This window comes from Monopterus albus, unplaced genomic scaffold, assembly GCF_001952655.1.
Source record: "Monopterus albus unplaced genomic scaffold, M_albus_1.0 scaffold178.1, whole genome shotgun sequence".
Lineage (NCBI taxonomy): Eukaryota > Metazoa > Chordata > Actinopteri > Synbranchiformes > Synbranchidae > Monopterus > Monopterus albus.
The window spans coordinates 471,048-493,158 of NW_018128058.1; the positions used below are offsets into that span (position 1 = coordinate 471,048).

At 42.1% G+C, this 22,111-nt stretch overlaps 1 protein-coding gene across 1 annotated transcript in view; it reads left to right on the forward strand.

Moving 5' to 3' along the window:
• Positions 1-5,885, forward strand: part of gnai1 (guanine nucleotide binding protein (G protein), alpha inhibiting activity polypeptide 1) — a 16,063-nt gene extending 10,178 nt beyond the window's left edge. The window contains exons 5-9 of the mRNA XM_020616767.1: positions 1,908-2,036; positions 3,304-3,433; positions 3,656-3,809; positions 4,004-4,230; positions 4,681-5,885. Coding sequence (XP_020472423.1) covers positions 1,908-2,036; positions 3,304-3,433; positions 3,656-3,809; positions 4,004-4,194 — 604 coding nt within the window. The 3' untranslated portion in view covers positions 4,195-4,230; positions 4,681-5,885. The remainder of the gene's footprint in view (positions 1-1,907; positions 2,037-3,303; positions 3,434-3,655; positions 3,810-4,003; positions 4,231-4,680) is intronic.
• The last annotated feature ends 16,226 nt before the right edge of the window (positions 5,886-22,111 follow it).

A 22,111-nucleotide genomic window follows, 5' to 3' on the forward strand; every position in this document is an offset into this window, starting at 1 on the left:
AGCACAGGACCATTTACCAAATGTTTAAAAAATGGAGAGAAAAAAAAAACAAAAACAAACTCACAGAGAGAAAGTTCACTCTCTGCAGCCAAACTGTTCCATGATTGTTCCCGACCAGCCTCCATATTGTACATATTGTGCAAGAGTCCTTGGCATTGAACCATTTCAAGGCAGCTCTGGAGTTCTGCAGGGACAGTGCCATTGGCCTTGTTTTCCTGCTGTAGAACAAACATCCGTGGTGACTTAACTGGTTCCTCTAATCCTGCTGTCCAGGGGATTTCATGAATCGGAAACTCCAGTGCTAAACCTTGTGTGTTTTTTATTTCATATAATATCTTCCAAAACAAACAACGGGCTTGTTTGCATGTCGGGGAGATGACGGTGTTTGTCTGCTAGAAATGGGAGGTCACAAATCTCTCTTCCTAGTAACTGCACAGCAGTAGCCTTGAGGTATTTGATCAGCAAGTAATAGGTGTAGGCTTATGTGTGGTGTTCTGTATTGGCACAGCAGATTCACTCGTTTAATTACAACAAATGTTAAGTGAATATTGCGGTCACACACAAAATTGTGATTTCTTTTTCATTTGATTTGAAATTTCCTGCTGTGGAAAAAATTGTCTCTACAACCTACAGTTGGTTTCACTAAGTGATCAAATGCATGGTCCAAAAATGGGGAACAGTATTTCCCATCACAATTTCCAAAACCCCAGTTTGACAAATTGTTGTTTGACCAACAGTTTAAAACCCAAAGATTTTAAGTTTAATATCACAGAAGACAAAAAAAACAAAGGAAATCAGCAGTAAAGCTTCATGTGAAGAGTTGGAACTAGTGAATGTTTTTGAATAAAGAATTAACAAATTATAAAACTAGTTTAAAAGATGACTGATTTTCTGTCAATCAAAAGCAATTGCATTAATTAGTCAACTAATCACTGCAGCTCTAATCATGCATGAACCTGTGGCCCGTATAAAAGAGATGCATATGCAACATTAAGATAATTGTTATAACTTCTAATAAATGAATAACATTTCTATGAACTGCCATACTCTGTGTCCTGATACTGAGTGACAAACTATCACAGAAGATGTCAACGTCAGCTTGGATGTTAAAGGTGTCACTGATGGACCTGTTCTTGTGTCAGTATTTGGATCATTGCAGCTGAACTACAGTGACGCAGAACCGAGTAGCCTATAGGCTGTTTTGGTTCGAAGTGCTGTGCAAAATTTTGGTAAGAGGAATAAAAGAGGAAATAAAAAAAAACATCCTAATAAAAGAAGAAATGAAGTAAATTCCACCCATCATTACTGTGTGCACTAGAGCGTTTCCCAGCAGGTACTGGCAACACAGGACAGCATCCTGGACATATACTGGGTGGACACACAGAGACACTTTCTAATTCAGCTGCATCTTTGGACTGTGGGAGGAACCCAGAGGAAATCTACCAAACATAGGACACAATGAACACTCCCCACCCAAAAGACCAGGGTGCAGATTAAATCCCAGGACCTGTTTGCTGTGAGGCGACAGCTCTAACCACCAAACCCCTATGCCATTATATCTAAATTTAACACAGGCAAATGTTTCCTCAACTGCATGTTCAGACGTTCTTCTTCTTCCCTTTTAATGTCAAGAAAATGTGGAAAAAAATCCACTAAACTTAAGTTCAGCGTGTGTGATGTCATCTGAGATACACTGAACTAATTTCCAGTAAAACCGTGTGCCGTAAAAAGTGAAAGTCTGGTTTTCTAACTGAAATATGAAACTCATCCTGGTCTATCATGGAGAATATACTGAGAGTTGTTTGTTCACCAGGCACTTGACCTTGACACGGTTTCTCCTACTTGTTTGCCGTCCCGCTGTTTTTGTTTTCCCTCCTCATGTCCTTTTCTATGTGTCCTTCTCTCAGCTACTTGAACGATTTGGACAGGATATCTCAGGCCACCTACATCCCAACTCAGCAGGATGTCCTGAGGACTCGAGTCAAAACCACAGGCATTGTGGAGACACACTTCACATTCAAGGACCTGCACTTCAAGTGAGAATTTCTTCACCGTAACAACTGGCTGCGACACAGTGTTTTGCTTGATGGCTTAATTAGTTTTCCTTCCCGTTACTGACTCAGTCACTGCCAGAGAAATTCCCTTTGTGCACATACAGCTGTGAGTTGTGACAGTCTGTGAAGGTGTTGCGCACATTAGCGATGACTCTCAAACACAGACAGGAAGTGGGAGCAGTAGGCTTGATGATGTCATATGAGAAGCTCGATAGCTACTGCCAGTGTCACTGAAATTCATACTGGGGGAAACAAAACAGAAGAGAAATTTCATTTGCTCCATAAACACACAGACAGATAAAAAAAATCTCACGTGTCTGTTTTTCCCTGTAATGTCATACAGCAGCTTAAATACCCGGTAGACTTGTGTAATACAGTGGTGACACACCATTACTGTCACTGTTGCGTATGACCACACATTACCCTATGTCTGTAAGTTAGGCGTTGCTCACAGTGATGGCTAACCAGCTATCTCTAAAACAAAGCTTTCGTCTTCATGGTTCCAGCAGTTAATGACTAACTTTGGAGCTGTGAAGGTAAACAGGAACGAAAAGGGGGCTGGCCTGCTGAGCCAGGGTGGCAGTCTTTGAAAAGTTAAATGTGTTGGTTTATTTTATTTGCAGTGGTTAACAAGCTTTAGTTATATATGAATCATTTTGCTTGACAAGCTCAACAGTATTACTGGGTACACCAAAATAACATGCCACGGTTGCATTTTTTTGTGTGATTTTTTTCATATAGTGTCCCTTTGGACTCTGATTTGAAAATGCTCTTGCTGTTTAGTTGCTTGTTTTGAAATGGCCTTGAATGGGAGATATAGGATATAAATCATGTCTGACTGTGTTACGGTTCATGTCACTCTGGTGTGCCTTTACGCAGAGTGGCTTGGCATTAAACGTTTCATAGCAAACAGTAAAATCGCCCACATTTCAGCCTCTTCGCTGAGTAAATGGGAAATATAATGCAAAAGCTAAAGGTCTGTGCCTCTTCTGCTGTTGTGCGCATAGTTTTGTATAGACATTTGCTGGACACTTGAGGATTCTCTGCACTGATAGCATTTTATCAAAATTACTATAATGTAAAATAACAAAGATTTTCTGTTTTCTTTCCTCTGCATCATTTAGTGTCGATAAACACTGCAGCGAGACCAGAGCAGCCACAGTCACTGGGTTTCAGTAAACACTGCGTGTATTGTATTGTGTGTATGTGTGCTGGGGAACATGCTTACATATTAGGTGTCTCCTGCCAGAATGTTCGATGTTGGTGGTCAGCGATCGGAGAGGAAGAAGTGGATCCATTGCTTTGAGGGTGTGACTGCCATTATCTTCTGTGTGGCCCTCAGTGACTACGACCTGGTTTTGGCTGAGGACGAGGAGATGGTGAGTGGTTCGGCCACCGACTTGTGGATAAAGAATATAGGAGGCACTGTGTGTTCGTACCCAGTGGGAACTTTGTCTTTGTATACAGGAACTGTAGTGGGTCAGAAAATAAAGGATAAGCTCTGTTCAAGATCTTTTTCACGTTTATGGATCAGTGATCACACAGCTCGTCTTTCCCATGTAAAGCACAGTGACCCAACGTCCTCTTCCTGTTTCCCTCAGAACCGAATGCATGAGAGTATGAAGCTGTTTGACAGCATCTGCAACAACAAGTGGTTTACAGACACCTCCATCATCCTCTTCCTCAACAAGAAGGACCTGTTTGAGGAGAAGATCAAGAAGAGTCCACTCACCATCTGCTACCCAGAATATGCTGGTAAGATCTGCAGCATTTTGCAGAAAATTTTCTGACAGTGGCAGGAGAAAGGTCCCCTTTGAGGTTGTCCAGTTAGCAGAACAATGCACAGCCAGGTCACTCATTCCTCAAATAATATACATCTACTATTTCAATGCCTTTTCCTGTATTGCAACTTCCTGCCTCCGACACTTCCTGCTTCCCGTCTTTTCCAGGCTCCAACACTTACGAGGAAGCAGCCGCCTACATCCAGTGTCAGTTCGAGGACCTGAACAAAAGGAAGGACACCAAGGAGATTTACACCCACTTCACCTGCGCCACAGACACCAAGAATGTGCAGTTTGTCTTCGACGCTGTCACCGATGTCATCATCAAGAACAACCTGAAAGACTGCGGTCTCTTCTGAGGATCATGACGATGAAGACAGCAACCCTTTTTCATGGTAAGGAACTCTGTCATCGTCCTCCCTCCATCCTTCCACCAGCCAGAGCTCAACCATGGCCCACACCCTTTTGCCTGGCTCGCATGCCGAGGACGTGTGTGCACATGTGACTGTACATCATGGATGAACGCATGTGTAGGATTATGACGGTATATGTGTTCACCATAGCAGGATGCAGTGGGAGTTGCTGAGGAAACTGTGGCAGCCTGGTTTAAATGCCTGCCTGAAATGTAGCTTTTCTCTATCACAAAGATGCAGTGTAATCCATTGTAATCAAATGCATAATTTAATCACTGAATCGCTGAAATCCCTGCCTTCTTTTATCAGACGCTTAAATACATTGTGCTCCATTTAGATGTTTAAGTGATGGCAAGATCGAGCCCTGTGAAACCTCACTTTATAAAAGAACCATCCCTCCCTTCATGTTTCTTTTTCCTCTTCTGTCCTCAGGCAGTGGAGCCAGCTTATTGTGCATCTTTGGTGGGGAAGATGAGAGGAGTCGGGAGGATCAGTCAGACCAGTGCTGTACTATATGCCACTATTAACAGCTTTATTTATGTTTTGTCTTGAACATTTTGAACTAGCGTTACATTTGTGTAGGATGTTTGTATCATTGTAAAAGCGTTGCAGCAAACTTTCACTTTTTGTTTTTAATTTCCCTTTTTCTTTTCGTCTTTCGTTTTTGTGGACAAAGAGATCACATTTATGCTGTTTCTTCCGCTGCTGTATCTGGAAATGGAAACTTTGGTGTTGGTGGAAATGCTTCTTTTCTTCCTTCCCTACAATGAAAAGGGAAGAAAAGGGGTACAACTTTGAGTTCAGTTTGCTGGTACTTGTGCCTTCGCATGCCTTTTACTGCAGTCGTAGTCCCAATGCTTGTTCTGTTGCCTGCTGAATTGTTCTAAACATAAAGAGGTAAACTGTTTTTCATATGTTAGTGTCCCTGCTATCTTCTATGTGCACCCCACTGAGCTTTTGGGAAGAGGAGGATTTCCCTCTGGTCTAAAGGTACATGGGTCTCCATGGTGACCAACATGTAGCCTCCACAATCCCCTACCCCCAAGACCCCACCTGCCATAACAGTGGAAGGCCTCACTGGCCGATCATGCTGAGATGTATATTGTTACATTTACCGCACAAACCTGGGGTTCTGATTTTTAAACAGTGTATAAACTATCCATTGTTTCCAGTCCTTTGGATAAAGGTTAGTTGAGGCACAGAGCTTATAATTTGCTCAAGGTTAAAAGTACAAATATCAGAGTAGGCACACTTTACTGTACATTTTAATGTATTAGGAGGAGAGCTTATGGAGTTTTTGGTGTTACGGAGAGAGAAACTGAAGATGGTTGGAAATGTTTTAAGGTTTAAACGTCCTTCTTGGATCTCATCCAGTGATGATACGAGAGGGGAGGCGCTGCTTGAAGATCCGTAAAGCCTTTCATCAGGCGCTGGAAACAGTGATGGTCAAGGGAACCTGGTCTGTAATTGTTAGATCAGTACTACTTTGCCAAGAAGAGCAATGATATGTACGGTCCTGGATCTATTCATATAAAGAAACTGCCACAACTGTCAGTGTATGTGTATGTTCTCCACAGAAGGAGAATCTTTGTAGACTCATCTCCCTTATTTTGCTAATAAAAACCATTTACAAATCACATGGAGCTTCTGTCGTACATATCTTCAGCAGTTAATGAAGCACTTTTACACCATCGAAAGCTAAACTTGCTATTTTATTAAGCTGCTAAGAACAAACTTTATATATTTAATCCCTTTTCAATTTCTTGAATCATTCCTTTAAATGTCATGCTGCGTTCATATGCTCCTCAAACATATAATTACCCCAGACTGGGTATCTGTTAAAGATTAAGAATGTTTCCTCTTAAACATTTTCTTCTATAGTGCATCTCAAATCCACAGTTTCAAGTTCCTTTTATCAGTGACAAGTTTGTGCTTTAATGTTTTTATTGATGTAGCTGGACTGGATTTTTGAGGCTGTTACCGCAGCAGTGCTCAGTCTTGTATAGATGAAACTGGACCAAGCCAGAGCCAAGGTTGGCTTGTGTGCACTTGAGCCTTACTTTCCTGCTAGCTAACTACATACTGTGATGCAAAGACTGTCCCCCACACTCTAATGTATGTATATACGTGACATGTTTTGCCCTAACACAATTTGCATTGTAAATGTGCCAGGACATAACCTGTGAATACCAACAGTGATGGTTTCTCTCACCTGCTGTAACATTTGGCGGGGTCGTTTGTTTTGTTTTGCTAATGTGAATAAGGAGGTACCCCCACCCCCACTTAAAGCGCTGATTAATATAATAATATGGATTAGCCAAGAAATTCTGGTCTTTCAAGCCATCTGTTTTTAGTTACTGTCAAGTTTAAGCTGCTTGACACAGGGCAGGTGTAACAGCATTAACGGTGGCTGAGTTCCATTAAGTGTCCCAGGAAACAGTGCAATCATCGCCACTCAGCAAACATGCACAATACCATGATCCTGGAACTGAGCCACATAAATGGAATGCAGCCATCATGAGTGTTATCAGTTACACCTGTGCTTTTTCATACTATGACGTGTCAAAAGATCTGCTGTGAAAAAGGTTTGCTGGATCCATGGATGTTTTATAAAACTGGACTACCCCCTGAGACAGTAAACAGACGGATATGGATGGTAGCTAAGCAAACTCAACTTGACAGCAGTCACTTTGTGGTGGACCTAAGCCTACTGAGCATAAAGTTAAGCCCCATTCAGTTATGTGCTGTAGTTCATGGTTAATGGTGTCCTACATGCCCCGGTCACCCTACATGACTCAGTTGCAAATCAGATGAAACCTGGCCCCAAAACGTTTTTCAGCTAACTAAAGTGAAATAATCTCAGTGCCAACATGCAGTTATCACAGGTAAGGCATTTACTCTTTTTGTCCCTGCTTTGCTCAAGATAACCAGATGGCAGGTTGGCAACCTCTGCAGGAAGTTTGTAATATGATCTGGAAGTTGTTGACCTTGGAAAGTTTATCTTTAAGTTTACAGTTGGGTTTAGGGTTATGGGTTAGGGTTAGGTTGTTTTTTTCACCATCAAGCAAAAGCTGACACCTTCCAGCTGAAGCTGACAGTGCACTCATCTTGGTCATGGCCTGGTTCCTCTTGCTGTGTTGTCTGTTTTATCTTATTGTGCCTGGTCACAAACCTAATGTCCTGATGATCCTGTAAGGGGGTAGGGTTGTTTGGTCCACCTGGTTTTCTCCATATCCAGCCATAATATGATTTTTGGCTAAAAGCAGCTTTAGAATGACACACAGGTATGCTGCTGCACTGGGAGGTTTGGGATAGATGGAGCAGTTCTCTTTAGCATGTAGCTCAGATACTAATGTTAGGTTGTGACAGCCATTGCACAGGTGTACCGGGTGTGTTATTGCCTAATGATATGAATTCAGCTTTTATTCATAAGTGGAAGAATGCCTCGTGTTTGTCTCACTTTAACCAAAGCTTCAGCTTTCTTTGTACTGCTTCAAATGCTCTCTTTGGCTCTGACAGGGTGCCCTTTTCAGTTGTGCATTTTAAGTGATTTGAGTGTCACAAACACTTTCCATGCACACTGCTGATTTGCTTTGTGCACTCTCCTGTGGAGCAGTGTTAACCCCCTGTTTTAGCTTCTATTCCTACTTGATAAAAAGGTGGAACGGAGTCTGATAGAAATAAATGAGAGAAGAGTGTTTGGCTGGGATTATGTGGTGCTGGGCTTTGGCTCTTATAGGTGCTGCCAGTTGAAGTAGTTGAAACGTGTGAGTGTGGGGGGCGCATATGGTGTATATATAACACCTTTAAAGAGGAGAGAGGGAGAAGAAGACAGTGAACAAGGGGGCGGCCATGATGGAAAAGTGTAAAAGCAACAAGGGTGACACTGTTGAGGTTTTTCTCAGCAATAAACAGGGTGGGGATTGTTTGAAGTGTGTGTGTGTGTGAGAGAGAGAGAGAGGGAGAGCAGGGTGGAAATAGATGCAACAATAGAGGCATTATTCAGTGTTGTTCGCTGTCTGCTCTCCCTTCAGTCAGTTTCTTGGAGGCAGGACTTGGCAACAGAGATAAGACACGCCTTTCAGCTCTGCAGCCATGTTGGCCAGGATGCACTATACTCCAAACTAGACATACTTTAAGTCTGTGCTGCACATTCTTCCACATGCTGGATCTTTCACAGTTCAGTTGACGTCATGTGTCAGCAGTCTGTCTTTGAGGATGGCATGCATGGAGATTATTTATGGTGGACCCTATCGCATAACTCTTCTATCTTCCCAGTGATTTCTATTTTCTGCTGCTTTAGACGCGTGCTCTGACATGGCCTCTCACCCTGCTAATGAGAGCTTACTGTGGTTTACAGTACGTCTGGCAGAAATATTTAAGTTCATCAGTTCATCAAAACTAATATTTTCTAACACACCCATGTTTTGATAATGTTTTATTTCTGTGTCATGCCAAGAATTTGTTCTATCCACACATGGGATTACTAGACACTGCTGTTATGTCAACCATGCAGGCGTAAAAACAATTAATACAGTTCAAACCCTAATACATATTGGTTAGGCTGATGGCTGACAGACATCATGATGTTGAGCTGACATTGTGCCAAAAAATGCCTGCCAGAAACTGATTGAGTCTGCAGGAGTGTGCACAGCCTCTCTGCCCAGTTCATTTGTGCTTTTATCGGGATCAAACATAACAATGTACTAACATGGTTAAATATTTAGCTTCTGGGTAATGACATAACTATACTTAAGCAGTTCATAATTGAGTAAAACACAGCATCAGAACCAAATCACGGGCAAATGATACTTATAGCCACCTACGTAAGTGCAGCCTTTATAGGAGGATATACAGGACTGCATCGAGCAGCTGCAACTGAAGAATGCCTGATCACATCCTTAGTTGCTACAACTTCTTTTAACTATAATTACAGTTATTCCCTTACACTTTCTTCATATGTTGAAGTTTTACAAAAACATAACTTTGTACTATCACATGTTTATTTTTGCATTTTATTATGGTTTAATCACGACAAAGCAGCTGCACGCATAAATAAACCGGCTGATTGCATGTTTACAGGTTGCACGTGCTCCCGCAGGCGCCAATCTGTTTTTGGCAGACAGTCAAGTTTTGGCACAACTCCAGCTTTTTGATTTAAAGCCCCAGATTTGCCAAGGCACCCTTAATAAAGCAGTTTAAACCTCAATGAGACTCACCCTAATATAACAAAATTTGTTGAATCATAATTTTCACAGGCCAGAAACAACACTAAAAACATTGTTGAGCAAGAAAACTGCTCGCTGCAGGATTCAAACCTGTATCATCTTAGAATCCGGTGGCGGGGGAGGAAGCTGGACAGACTCGGCAGACCACATATTGTGAGGGTCTGTTGGGAATGTTTAGCAGAATCCCCTGTCAGAGAGATCTTCAATTCCCACCTCCGGCAGAGCTTTGACCAGATCCCGGGGGAGGTTGGAGACATTGAGTCCAAGTGGACCATATTGTCCACCTCCATTGTCAGTGCGTCCGTTCGGAGCTGTGGCCATACGGTCTCCGGTGCCTGTCGCCATGGCAATCCCTAAACCTGGTGGTGGACGCCGGAAGTAAGGGATGCCATCAAGCTGAATAAGGAGTCCTTTCAAGCCTGGTTGGCTCGTGGGACCCCTGAGGCAGCTGATGGGTACCGGCAGGCCAAGCGGACTGCAGCCCGGGTGGTTGTGGAGGCAAAAACTCGGGTCTGGGAAGAGTTTGGTGAGGCCATGGAGAAGGACTATCGGTCGGTCTCAAAGAGATTCTGGCAAACCGTCCGGCGCCTCAGGAGGGGGAAGCAGTGCCCTGCCAAAACTGTTTACAGTGGAGGTGGGCAGCTGTTGACCTCAACTGGGGACATTGTCGGACGGTGGAAGGAATACTTCAAGGATCTCCTCAATCCCGGTGCCATGTCTTCCGATGAGGAAGCAGAGGCTGAGGGCTCAGAGGTGGACTCGTCCATCACCCAAGCTGAAGTCACTGAGGTAGTCAAGAAGCTTCTCGGTGGCAAGGCACCGGGGGTGGATGAGATCCGCCCTGAGTACCTTAAGTCTCTGGATGTTGTTGGGCTGTCTTGGTTGACACACCTCTGCAACGTCGCATGGCAGTCGGGGACAGTGCCTCTGGACTGGCAGACCAGGGTGGTGGTCCCTCTTTTTAAGAAGGCACATGTGTGTCGTGGACCGGGAGAAGGCATTCAACCGTGTCTTTCGCGGCACCCTGTGGGGGGTGCTCCGGGGCTACGGGGTCCGGGGCCCTTTGCTAAGGGCTGTCCGGTCCCTGTATGACCGGAGCAGGAGCTTGGTTCGCATTGCCAGCAGTAAGTCAGACTTGTTTCCGGTGCACGTTGGACTCCGGCAGGGCTGCCCTTTGTCACCGGTTCTGTTCATTATTTTTATAGACAGAATTTCTGGGTGCAGCCAGGGCCTGGAGTTCGGTTTGGGGACCACAGGAGCTTGTCTCTGCTTTTTGCAGATGATGTTGTCGTGTTGGCTCCATCAAACCAGGACTTCCAGAGTGCACTGGGGCAGTTTGCAGCTGAGTGTGAAGTGGCTGGGATGAGAATCAGCACCTCCAAGTCCAAGGCCATGGTTCTCAGTCAGAAAAGGGTGGCTTGTTCCCTTCAGGTTGGTGGAGTGTTCGTGCCTCAAGTGGAGGAGTTCAAGTATCTTGGGGTCTTGTTCACGAGTGAGGAAAGGATGGAATGGGAGATTGACAGGTGGATTGGTGCAGCTTCTGCAGTAATGCAGTCAGTGTATCGGTCCGTCGTGGTGAAAAAGGAGCTGAGCTGTAAGACAAAGCTCTCGATTTATTGGTCGATCTACGTTCCGACTCTCACCTATGGTCATGAACTTTGGGTCATGACCAAAAGGGCAAGATCCCGGATACAGGCGGCCGAAATGGTCTGGAAAGAGGGAAGTCTGGGCATCTTTGCTTAGACTGCTGCCCCCGTGACCCAGTTTCGGATAAGCGGATGGATGGATGGATCATCTTAGAATAATTATGTTGAGGTGTAGGCTATTTGACCTGAAACTACAGGCCCCAGTGTACAACCTCAATGCAACAGAAGTGAGTGCACCTGTGACCACTGCAAGAGAAGTGAGTGTAGCTGTTGCAACCTTGCATTGAAAGACACACAGGTTAGTGCTTCTGGAGGTAAGGATGTGCATGAGGCTGCATGAAAGCAAAAGGTTTGTGGGGAAATTGCATAGATGGCCCTATAAATGTTTGTATGTCCATATACTGATTGGAAAGTTGAATCCCAGCTGTACAGGATTTTTCCAGCAGTGATCCCAAACAGTGCAAGATCACATGTGAGTTTTTAAAGAAGTAAAAAGTGAAAACTGTGACCTGACCAGTGTGTTCCCAGTGTGCAAAGCTAACCTGGAGGTACCCAAGATTAAACATTAAATGGCTGAAAATGAGCATGTCATGGGCTCTTTAATGTTCACTTCCAGTCCTTTTGTCAGATCTAGTCTTTCTGTATTGATTGTTCATATTCATGTTGAAAGCGACATGTATCCAGGTTTTTAAATTACTCATGCTGAACCAATGATTTATAAAAACAGTATTGTGTATATGCTCTGTGTAATTACCAGTTATTGTTTGAGTGTCATGTCATATCAGAGCAGCCATTTTGAAAAAACAAGTTCAGTCTTCATCATTAAGCCAATTAGCTTTTTCTTCATGCATCTGTGTGAGGGTGCATGGCAGGTTGGGTGTTTGTGGGTATGTGGAAGGACTGATGTATTTGCATCTGTGTGCCACACACAGCAGAGTGTGTACGTGTGCACTCCACCTAGGTGTGACATGCTTGTTGTCTGTCCTTTGGCTCATTCAACCCAAAATTCCTGCTTTCTTCCACACACACGCACACACACACTCAATGATCCTGAGCTCCATGGCAACAGCGAGAGAGGAAAGAGAAGGAAAACTGAAAGCTATTCCTTCATACTGAGGGGACAGAGCTGTTATAAATAGCTCCTGATGTTTCCAGGTGTCCGACGACAGGGGTGAGAACACTGTGCCGTTGTCAAGTGGCAATTTCAGATCCATCATGATGTCTCCCATCGACCTTTAGGAGAAACTTTTTGTCAGAAATAGGCATGTTGTGTCAGGGCCTTATCAATGTCGCAGGTGGCGCAGAAAGAAGTGAGTTGAAAGGGCTAAAAATGGCTCACAGCTGGCATGGACTCCAAACCTGCTCTAATTGTATAAAACTTTCTTCTCTGTCCTCAGTCATCCACCTTTCTGTATCCATGTGATTAATTTCATTCCTTCCAGCTTTCTAATTTGTTTTGCTGCGTCCCTGGTTTCTCTGATACTGCTGAGTCTTTCTGAAAGCATTTTATGCCCTGTTGAATTCAGATGATGTGTGAATGTGTATCATATTGTGTTCACTGATGGATTTTGAAGGGGCCTGGGGGCTTGGGTCCCTTCAAGAGCTTTCAAGATAAATTTGAGGGGTTGCAAAATGTTTAGAAAAGGGGAAAAGTTGTTCTGCTCCATAAAGGAATATTCATTATTCTCACGCTGACAGACTGCATAATATTTAGCCTGGTTCTCTCTGAATCATGGCCACTCAAGTGGCTCTGGTGTTGTGTTCACTGACGGGTGTCTTCCTAGTTGCAAAATGATCCTTGCCAATCAGACAACATTATGAAGGGGGCATTTGTTTGAGCTTGAACCTACTGCAGCCAAAACTGGTAATAAAAATGGATGACGTTAAACAACTTAACAAGTTGTCTTCATGCTTTAGATCTATCATCATGCAGAGAAGGCTGTTATGAGTAACTGAGCACAGATGACACTTGTTTACATGCAGCCCAGAGAAGCATGTTAATAAGTGTCACAGATTGGACAAGTGGATTCAGATCTGATTAAAAAGCTATTTGACCCCATCCCTAAATAGTCTTTTATAAAAAAAAAATGAAGTCTCCATTGTCCCATTGTTTAAAAACAAGTAAAGGGCATGCTGAGTGGTCAAAACAGGTCTGCCCCATGCTCGCTCTCTCTCTCTCTTCCCCTGTCCCTTCCTACAGTCTGAACAGCAGTCCAGTGAGAGCAGCCCTGCAGGCTTTGAGGATAGTCGAGATTAATGCATTTCCACCCTCTTAGCATTGCCTTCTGCTGAGCAGCACCAGTCCAGCCTTAGTCACGTGGATTTTTTTTTTTTATAAACCAAAAACATGCAACATCTGCCATCATGTTACAATAGCATGATCTCTGCACACCTTACCAGTCCAAAACTTGTTGCTGCTTCATGCTCGGGATATGCCAGACTCATTCTGAGCCATCCAAAAATGATCAGCAGTATGAATCTTCAGCTCAGTGAACAGAGGGTGATTGTGTTTCAGGAGGTGTGAATACCAACACTTGCATGTCGATATGGTCACACATTCTGCTGCGACTTATTTTTAATGAATGATGGCAAGGAGACGGAATAACAGTGCTCTGGTTTCCCTGAATGATGAAGCTAACACAGGTTGACATGCCTAGTTTATAGGAGCGCAGCAGGGCCACAGACAGTATATTTTCAAATGTAGTCTTTTAGTTTATCCACACTTAGCCTCAGCCCATATTTCGGTTTTTCTGTCCTTATGCATTTCATTTATTTCACTGTATTTATTCATTGCATTCCTGTTTTGTAGCATTACAGGCTGAAACAGGGATGTTCCTAACTGTTTTGGTTCAGCTCCTGTCCTAATCCCGTGTGAATCTACTGGCTACTGAGTGGACCCCCCTCCTCCACTACCTCAGCCTGTTTGTGGGCAGCAGCTGTCTGCTGAACTATAGTTGTTAATGGAATAGGGAGTGGGGCCTTCAGAGCAAGCACTCATCTATATTTAATCCTGTAAATGGTCATTTAGAGGCACTTCAAGCAGAATCCAGTGCTTAATTACAAAGGGAAAAATCTCTGAGGCAAAGCACCTAATCAATAAGAGCCATAATTATCAGCCTCTCTCCATCTGTATCTTTTGAAATCATTTCTGTTCCTGCTTGTTTTATGCCAGAAAACTATCTTTAATGTTTTATCACCCTGTGATGGCTCACCTGAACGTCCACACACCCGTCACTCCACAAACATGCACGCAACCACCTGCCTCATCTTTGTGTCTGGAAATTTCTGTCAGGCTGGTTGAACTGAAGCAGTCTGCGATCAAGCAGGGAGAAAGGAGGGAGGAGGAGCTGGCTGTTTTCTAATCATACGTTTTTTAGAGGAGTAAAAGTGTGCTGTTATTGTGATACAACTCAAACAAGGTTATGTTTTGGGTTGTGTGTTTGTTTGGTTAGAATGATTATAGACAAATGGCTGGATGGATCATCAGCCAACGTCTGGTTGGTGGGGACCGACCCTAGAAGTGATTAGAGTTTCGCTGCAAAAGGGTCAAAGGTCTAAATCACAAAAACAACACTCGGAGTGCACGTACCTCACCAAGGCACATTGTGAAAAATGAGATACAGATACATGGATGTGAATTAAGGGCTGGTTTTGCATTGCCAAAAGTTGATTGTGATAACTTTAGACAGATAGATTTCTAATGTTAAAAATAGAATTTTTGGTAACTTATTTTTTTGTGACCTTGACCTTTTTTCAGCCAAAATCTAATCACCTCTAGGGTTGGTCCTCACCAATGTCTGCACCAAATAGGCTGATGAGCCATCCAGCTGCTTGTCTGTGATCCTGCTAACCAACAAACACACTCACAACCAAAACCATAACCTCCTTGGCAGAGGTAAAACAAATCCATTTTTAACATGGGGTAAAATTTAAGAGAGACATTAAAAAGTACTGAAATCTGTTTGTTTTTGTTTGAAATTAGACATGCGTAGGGTGGCAGTGTCTGTCACCAGACCAAACTTCTTCCACATCTGATAAAGTTAACATTGAAAACCCTATTTAGCACAAGTTTTCTATAACTTGGACTATAAATAAGATAAAACCCTGAAATGTTAAGGTAAGATGTACATTATGAGCCTATCTACCCTAACAAATATCCAGATCAAGGACACATTTAGTTTTGTTCTGGGTCTCCTTTGTCACAAGGGGCCCATTTGCATGAACAAATGTTGTTATCTCAAAATGTACTTGGGTCACATTTTTGTCACATTTTTTGTTTTTCTTGATACAAATTGGTTGGTTTTGTTTGCATTTGTTTTTACATACAGTGGGGGTAGAAAATTGAATCCTCCCTTTTTCCCACTTGTTTTAGGAAAATGTTAGGAAAAAAACGTTTTCATTAAATTGGAAATTTTGGAATGTGTATCAAGAGAATCACTTGTTGGATATTGTTCCGTATAAAATGTAATGCTAAATACTTTGAATAAGACACCAGCAGCTTTACACCTTTCCAGTCGCTTCCTATACAGGGCACCACGGGCCCTGGCTTCCTTACTTGTAGCTCCCTCTAGAGAGATTTCTGCAGCACTGCATCTAACTGAAGTAGGAGCTCACAATGTGGCTCCCAATTAGTGCACATTTCCTCAACTGTAATATTGTAGCAGTGGCAATATCACAGAGGCGTTTAGGTTTCCAGTTGCTGCTAGATGTGGCTGATGTCACAGCACCTTATTGTCAACACAACTCTGAGGTTTCTCGCATGAGTCAATCCCCTCCCACAACTCGATGATAATCTCATCTGTGACTAAGCAGCCTGATGTGTGGCTACTGAGGGGTATATCTAACATTGTTGGGACTTGCCTTCCTCGTGGGGACCACACCAAGTAAATCATGGAATTTTAGGTAAATGACTTGGTTTGTAGTTGGGGTAAGGGCAATGTTGGAAAGTAACTAATTACCATAATTAAATTAGAAAATAGATGTAATTGTAATCAGTTACAGTTAAAAATATGCAATTAAATTGCAACTGATCAAAATGTTTGATTACAAAGGGATTACATTTGCATATACTATTTAGTAAAAAACTTTGTGTATATGAGATTTGTGTCTTTTCGCTTTGCAGAATGAGGGACAAATAACACCAAGGCTGACAAATGAGGAGCTGTCTCTACACCTAGACAGGCTCCATTCATGGTGCAGTGTGTGTTAAATTTTGGACATTGCTTTTGATTGGGTCTTTTGTTGGGCCGCCTCTTGTCTGTTAATCAAATCAACACATACTGCTCTAAGCAGTCTGGCTGCAACAGCCAACAACGCAGGTGGTGATGTTGTCACACAAGAACGCTTTTCATTTCTGCAAATTAAATAGTATTTTCCTTCTGAAGTAAGAAAGGGGTTGTGCTAACATTATTACATTTTTAAAAGGGTAACTACTAACTTCCCAGCACTGGATGAGGGGTGGATGAACTACTTCTATTTCGATGACTCTCCCCTTATTCAAAACAGTTGGGGATATAGAGGCAAAGGTAATGCACATGCCAGTGCATGTCAGTCAAGTTCCTTAAAATGTGTAGCCATTGATAAGGAGAATAAAAGACTGAGAGTAGGTACGTATTAGTTTGGTTGGGGGCTAAATGACCTTTGTGTCATGGTGGTTTGGTTTGGGGTTGAATAACCTTTTACACATAGCAAAGGTGGTTAAGGTTGGTAAACTGATTGCTTAGGGTTAGGCAAGGAGTAGTTAAGTCACTGTAAAAATATGCAAATGATAAAAAAAAAACAAGGACGTGTGTGTGTGTGTGTGTGTGTGTGTGTGTGTGTGTGTGTGCATCTGTGAGTCTGTTCCATGCAGTCAATACAAAAGCATCCTTCTTCTTCACAGTATTCGTGTAAAGTCTGGCTTTAAATATTAAGCTAGCTAAAATGTATCTACATCTGTAGATAATTTTTGTAATTTAAATGCAGTAATTGTCATAAGAATCCATTAATAATACTAGTTTATGTAAACAGATCTGCAAGATGCAGAAGAGTAAATATAAATATAAAATTACTTTTTTCCCAATTTGTTGACATCCTAATATACATTTTGGATAGTCATCATAATAATAATAATAATAATAATGTCCCATAGCTTTGGCATCTGAATCCTGTGAACTTGAGAATGTGTGTAGAGAATTCATTAGAGTTCTGTTTTGTGATCTGGAAATACAGCATCTGAATATAAAATGCCTTGTGCACCTGTATGAGTGCTTGATTCTGGGCATCTGGTAGCCAATCAGCTGATAAATGAGCTACTTATGGTGAAATATGAATAAAGCAGCTGATGCCAGTTCATGCCAGTTCAGTGTCTAAGCTAACAAATGCTCCACATATGTTGAAGTATATTTGACAGTTTTTATTTGTTTAAAAGAAGTGGCCATTTTTCATGATGGTGATTATCTTCTAAACCAAGTCACTGTAGCTCATTTGCACATGTTTTATATGCAGAAAAGGGCATTGATCTGGTTTAAAATTCAACTGGGAGAGCCACTAAGTAATCAAACGCTAGGTAGGGTCAAAACACAAGAGAAAAACAAGCTAATGAAAAACTAAGCAATCAAAAAAAAAGTGTCAAATGTCAGGAATTTAAAATCAGGAAAAGCTGTTTAGAGAATGTTTAATCAAACTGCTGGCATAAATGGTCTGAGTGCAATGGTACTTGAATACTTTAAAGGAACAAAGTCATTCATGGAACATTTTTAATTATCCTACAGGAAATATATTTAAGCGAAGGGCTGTATGAGCACAAATTAACCCTGAAACATCTGCCACAAAAAAAGAAATAAATGATGGATTCAAAACGGGCTGCTAAAAGTTCTCTCTGTGAGCTGACGGTTAACCTGCAGTTGCTTTGTCTCATGTAGGAGGAAGAAAACTTAAAAATAATAACATTTGTTTCTGGGTATATTTGTAGTGCAAATTGTCAATAATTCACAGTCAGCAATCACTGATACTGTCTGAAGAGACACAATAATTACTGCACAATAATGGATTTAACTGTTAATTAGGTTACTGAACTCGACTATAAACTCTGATGCTTGGTCCCCCCACCACGGTCAGTTGAAATAAAATAAACAATGCAATGCAAATAACCAGCAAAACAAATTACATTCCTGTTAGCCTCATGTTTGGCACTAACTAGCAAATGTTAGCATGCTAACATGGTAAACATAAAACAAGCATGTTGGCTTTGTCACTGAAGCTACGTTAACATTGTGATGTTTGCATTTAGTGAGGTGTGCTCACACTTCAACTGCCTTGTCTGTTGCTTATTCCATTTCTTGTATGTTTACACCTGATATTTTTTTTATTACTTCAGTGCTTCTGTTTCTGTGCCATTCATACAGGTTTTTCTTGTTTTGTAATAGCTCTAGAGTGTGAAGCACCTTTTGTGGAGAGGTGTTCTATAAATAAGGACTATTATTATAGCAATGATGACACAGGCAATTTTAAAGTCTGTAGAGGTTGGTCTAAACCTGCTGTTGTGAACTGCTGCTGGCTATTTAAAGAACTCCTCCTCCGGCATAACCCAGCTTTCCAAGTGGTGACGATAAAGGCCCTGTGTTGCTGTGGAAACGGCACATCAACCAAGGACATGCGTGGTTGGCATCAGTCAGACGATGCATCTGTGTGTCCATGTTACTGTGTGTGTGCATGTGTGTGTGTGTGTGTGTGTGTGTGTGTTCTAGAGCCCACTCCACCTGCTTCGGCACAATATCATTTTATCACGGTAAAAAAACAGGCCCTGGCCAGTCATGTTTTTCAGGGAAGACAGAGAGAGAGCAGATGTCCCCTTGAAGTACAGCTTTGTTTTTGATGTTGCACCATTCAGTTCCTGTTTGCCAGAGCCCCCTCGATGAGTCTGGTTTGGACAAAGTTTAACAGGGGATTCCCTGTGTCTACAACAAACTTGTTTTGTTCCAGTGAATAGTACAATGTGATGGAAACATGATGTTATCCCATGAAACAAAGTCACAAAGTCAGTGTTTGGAAATCAATGCATCATTTGTAGCTTTCATTTCAGCATGTGTCAGTGTGGCTCCCCCCTACAAGAAGAGGGAGAGACAGGTGTAGTCGGGGACAAACTATCTGCTGGCCATTTCCCTGTCAGATAAGTAACAGCACGTTATGGATTTCTGCTGTGGGATTAAAGCCCCCCAGCTGATGCGATCACGCCTTGAAACAACACCCTTTTGTTTGCCCACAGAGGGGACACAGAGTCTGCCATTAAACTGTCTCCCATCCTTCCTGTTCTGAACCATCCTCCTTGGCCCTTGTCAGACAGACAAATAATTGGAAGTCACATCCCAGGCCTGCCCACAGGTGATAGCTGTGGAGGAGTCGTAGTAATGATGGGGTAATTTTGGTGTGGTGTGGTGTGTAGCCTGTGTTACTATATGTTTCAATGTGCTGGGTACCTCTGAGAAAACAGCAAACCGTTAAATTATGCCATGTTCCATTCTCTGACACACTCCAGTGATTAGGAAAGTATAAGTGGATTACAGTGTAGAAGGCCCAAGGTTGTAATATGGCTGTGAAATGTATCTGCAGATGTTGACTCTGGCTGGCTGTGAGAGGGCAGCTATCAGGAGACGATACGGCGTGGACCGCCTGCCAAGGGGAGGGGAAGCTTCTGGAGTAATGTGACGGTCACTCAGCTGCAGCGTCAGGCACTCTGCTGTGTGACTGATCAAGTCAGCGTGGTGTGTGTGTCTGCTTTTACTGTTGTTGATGTACATAGCACAACTTTTTGTAGATTCATGCAGCTAGACACATACAAACTGCTGGTCTTTCTCCAGGCTAGTTATTCATTACTAGGCCTGGGTTTGAAAAACATAAATTTTCTCATTCAAATCAATCTTCACTGATGACTCAGTCGAATTATAAATTTCCAAAATCGATCTTTTAATATATGGCTCTTCTGTGGTTGCATTGAGCTGTGACCACTTGAGGCTTTTCTTCTTCTTCTTGTAACAAGATGTGGCCACGCGAGAATTACAGAGTTCTCTGAGAATCTCTTTCATATCCAAGCAAAATTAGTATTGTATCTGAAATAAACCTAACTGAATGAATATTGAATCAGAAATCAAATTCGGATTGGAACTGAATCGATTTAGGAAGTCAGTGGTGATTCCCAGGCATGTTCATTACCAATCTGTTTTCCCAGCTTGTATGGAGGACTTAAGGTTGCAGCTCATCTTAACCTCAAAGCCTCAATTATATGACTTGAACATGAATTCTGTTGGTTTTATCTTGTGAGCACTTGTATAACTGATTTAACCAGGATTAGAACTGTGACTACTTGATATTGGTTTGAATTTTTTTGTTTCTTCAGAGCTGGAACTGTCCTTCAGCTGGAACCTGCAAAACACACAGCTTATTGAGAGCTGAATCCTAAAGATTAAGGGTGAATCTCTTGCATGAACTCATTTTAAGACACCATAGGCTCATTTTGAGATTAATAATGAAAGACCGTCAATGTAGTTCTGATTTTTAGACAAATAAATGCAGGTTATAACTACATTAAACTAGCACTAAAACAATCCATATTTTGAAATGCTGGAAGCAAAAAGACTACATCACGCTCTGCTGTAAAGATGCTTTTAAAAATGATGTATGAAAGTTGTTGTTTGTTTTTTTATTGCAGCTTATGTTGATCAAAAATATCAAAGATATCTTGCATTATAGTCAGAGAACCTCACGCTGCTTGGTGGGTTTTGTTTTGTGCACCTCCCTGTGCAGCAGCACATCCGGTTTCTGTCTGGCGCCCTAACTGCCGTGATCCACCAGCAGATGGCAGCATGGCAGCTTCACTCGGCGGGAATTGATGGAGAAAGATCTGCAGGATCAGGGCACGTACTACCGAGTCACCTCTTATTAGTCTGAATGATTAGTCGTCAGGAATGTCTTTTTCAGCTTTGAAGAGACTGCCTTTAGAAAGTCTTTCAGATAATAGTTTTAAAATGTGGCATAGCACTGGGGAATACTTCATTATTATCCCCTTGTATCATAACTATACCTTATCATTGACCAAAATTCTGTCTGACTTAATGATTCTCAGAAAACTACGAGTAAAAAACGAGTTGTTTTAGTTTTCAGAGACTTTTTTCTGAAGTAATAACTGTAGATCAGATCATTTTCAATGTAATATTGTATATATTTGCCATATCATAATATGTTGGGTGTAATTAAGAATGAATGTTTGTTTTATTGCCCACTGCAGAAGTCAGCACAATATAAATTCAATTAAAAAGGTAGATAAGAAATACAATTATATAAACAGAACTTAAACTTAAAAAACGACTCTAAACACACAATGATAGCGTGTCTCTACTGTAAGTTTAGTACTGTATATTGGTAGGGCAAGATTTTTGTTTTGGCAGAATTTATTGAAAAAGCAGCAGCTAAGACAAAACATTCTCCCATTACTCCACTACTGATTTTAAACTGCATCATCTGTCTCTAATGTAGCTGCATAAATCTTGCAGTACAAGATAGAGGGAATTGATTTCCTCTGCAGAGTTTGCTCCGGTTCACAGAGGTCAGATCCCAGGGTGGAAGAGGTTAAAATTTTTGAGCAACAGTGTGTTTAGATTTATCTGCTGGCCTGCTTGTCGACAGTGTTTTTCATGCTTCGGTGGAGCGTGACGAGAACATACATTCTCCTCAATTGAGTCGCACACTCCCTTTATACCTCTCTCACGCACACACTCACAACAGAAGTTATTGCCGTGTCAGACTAACACTGTTGCACTGTGAGACCAGTTTGTTGCTCCTTACATTCAACACACACTTTGTTTGGGCAGTGCTTTGTTTTATAATCTGCCTCCAGCTCAGCAATAACTTTGTGATAAACTGGAGTAACTTGTTCAAACAACATGGATTACCCCGTGGAAGAAATTTAGACACTACAGCGCCTCTCAGTCCATCTGTGCCAACTAATGTGCTGGT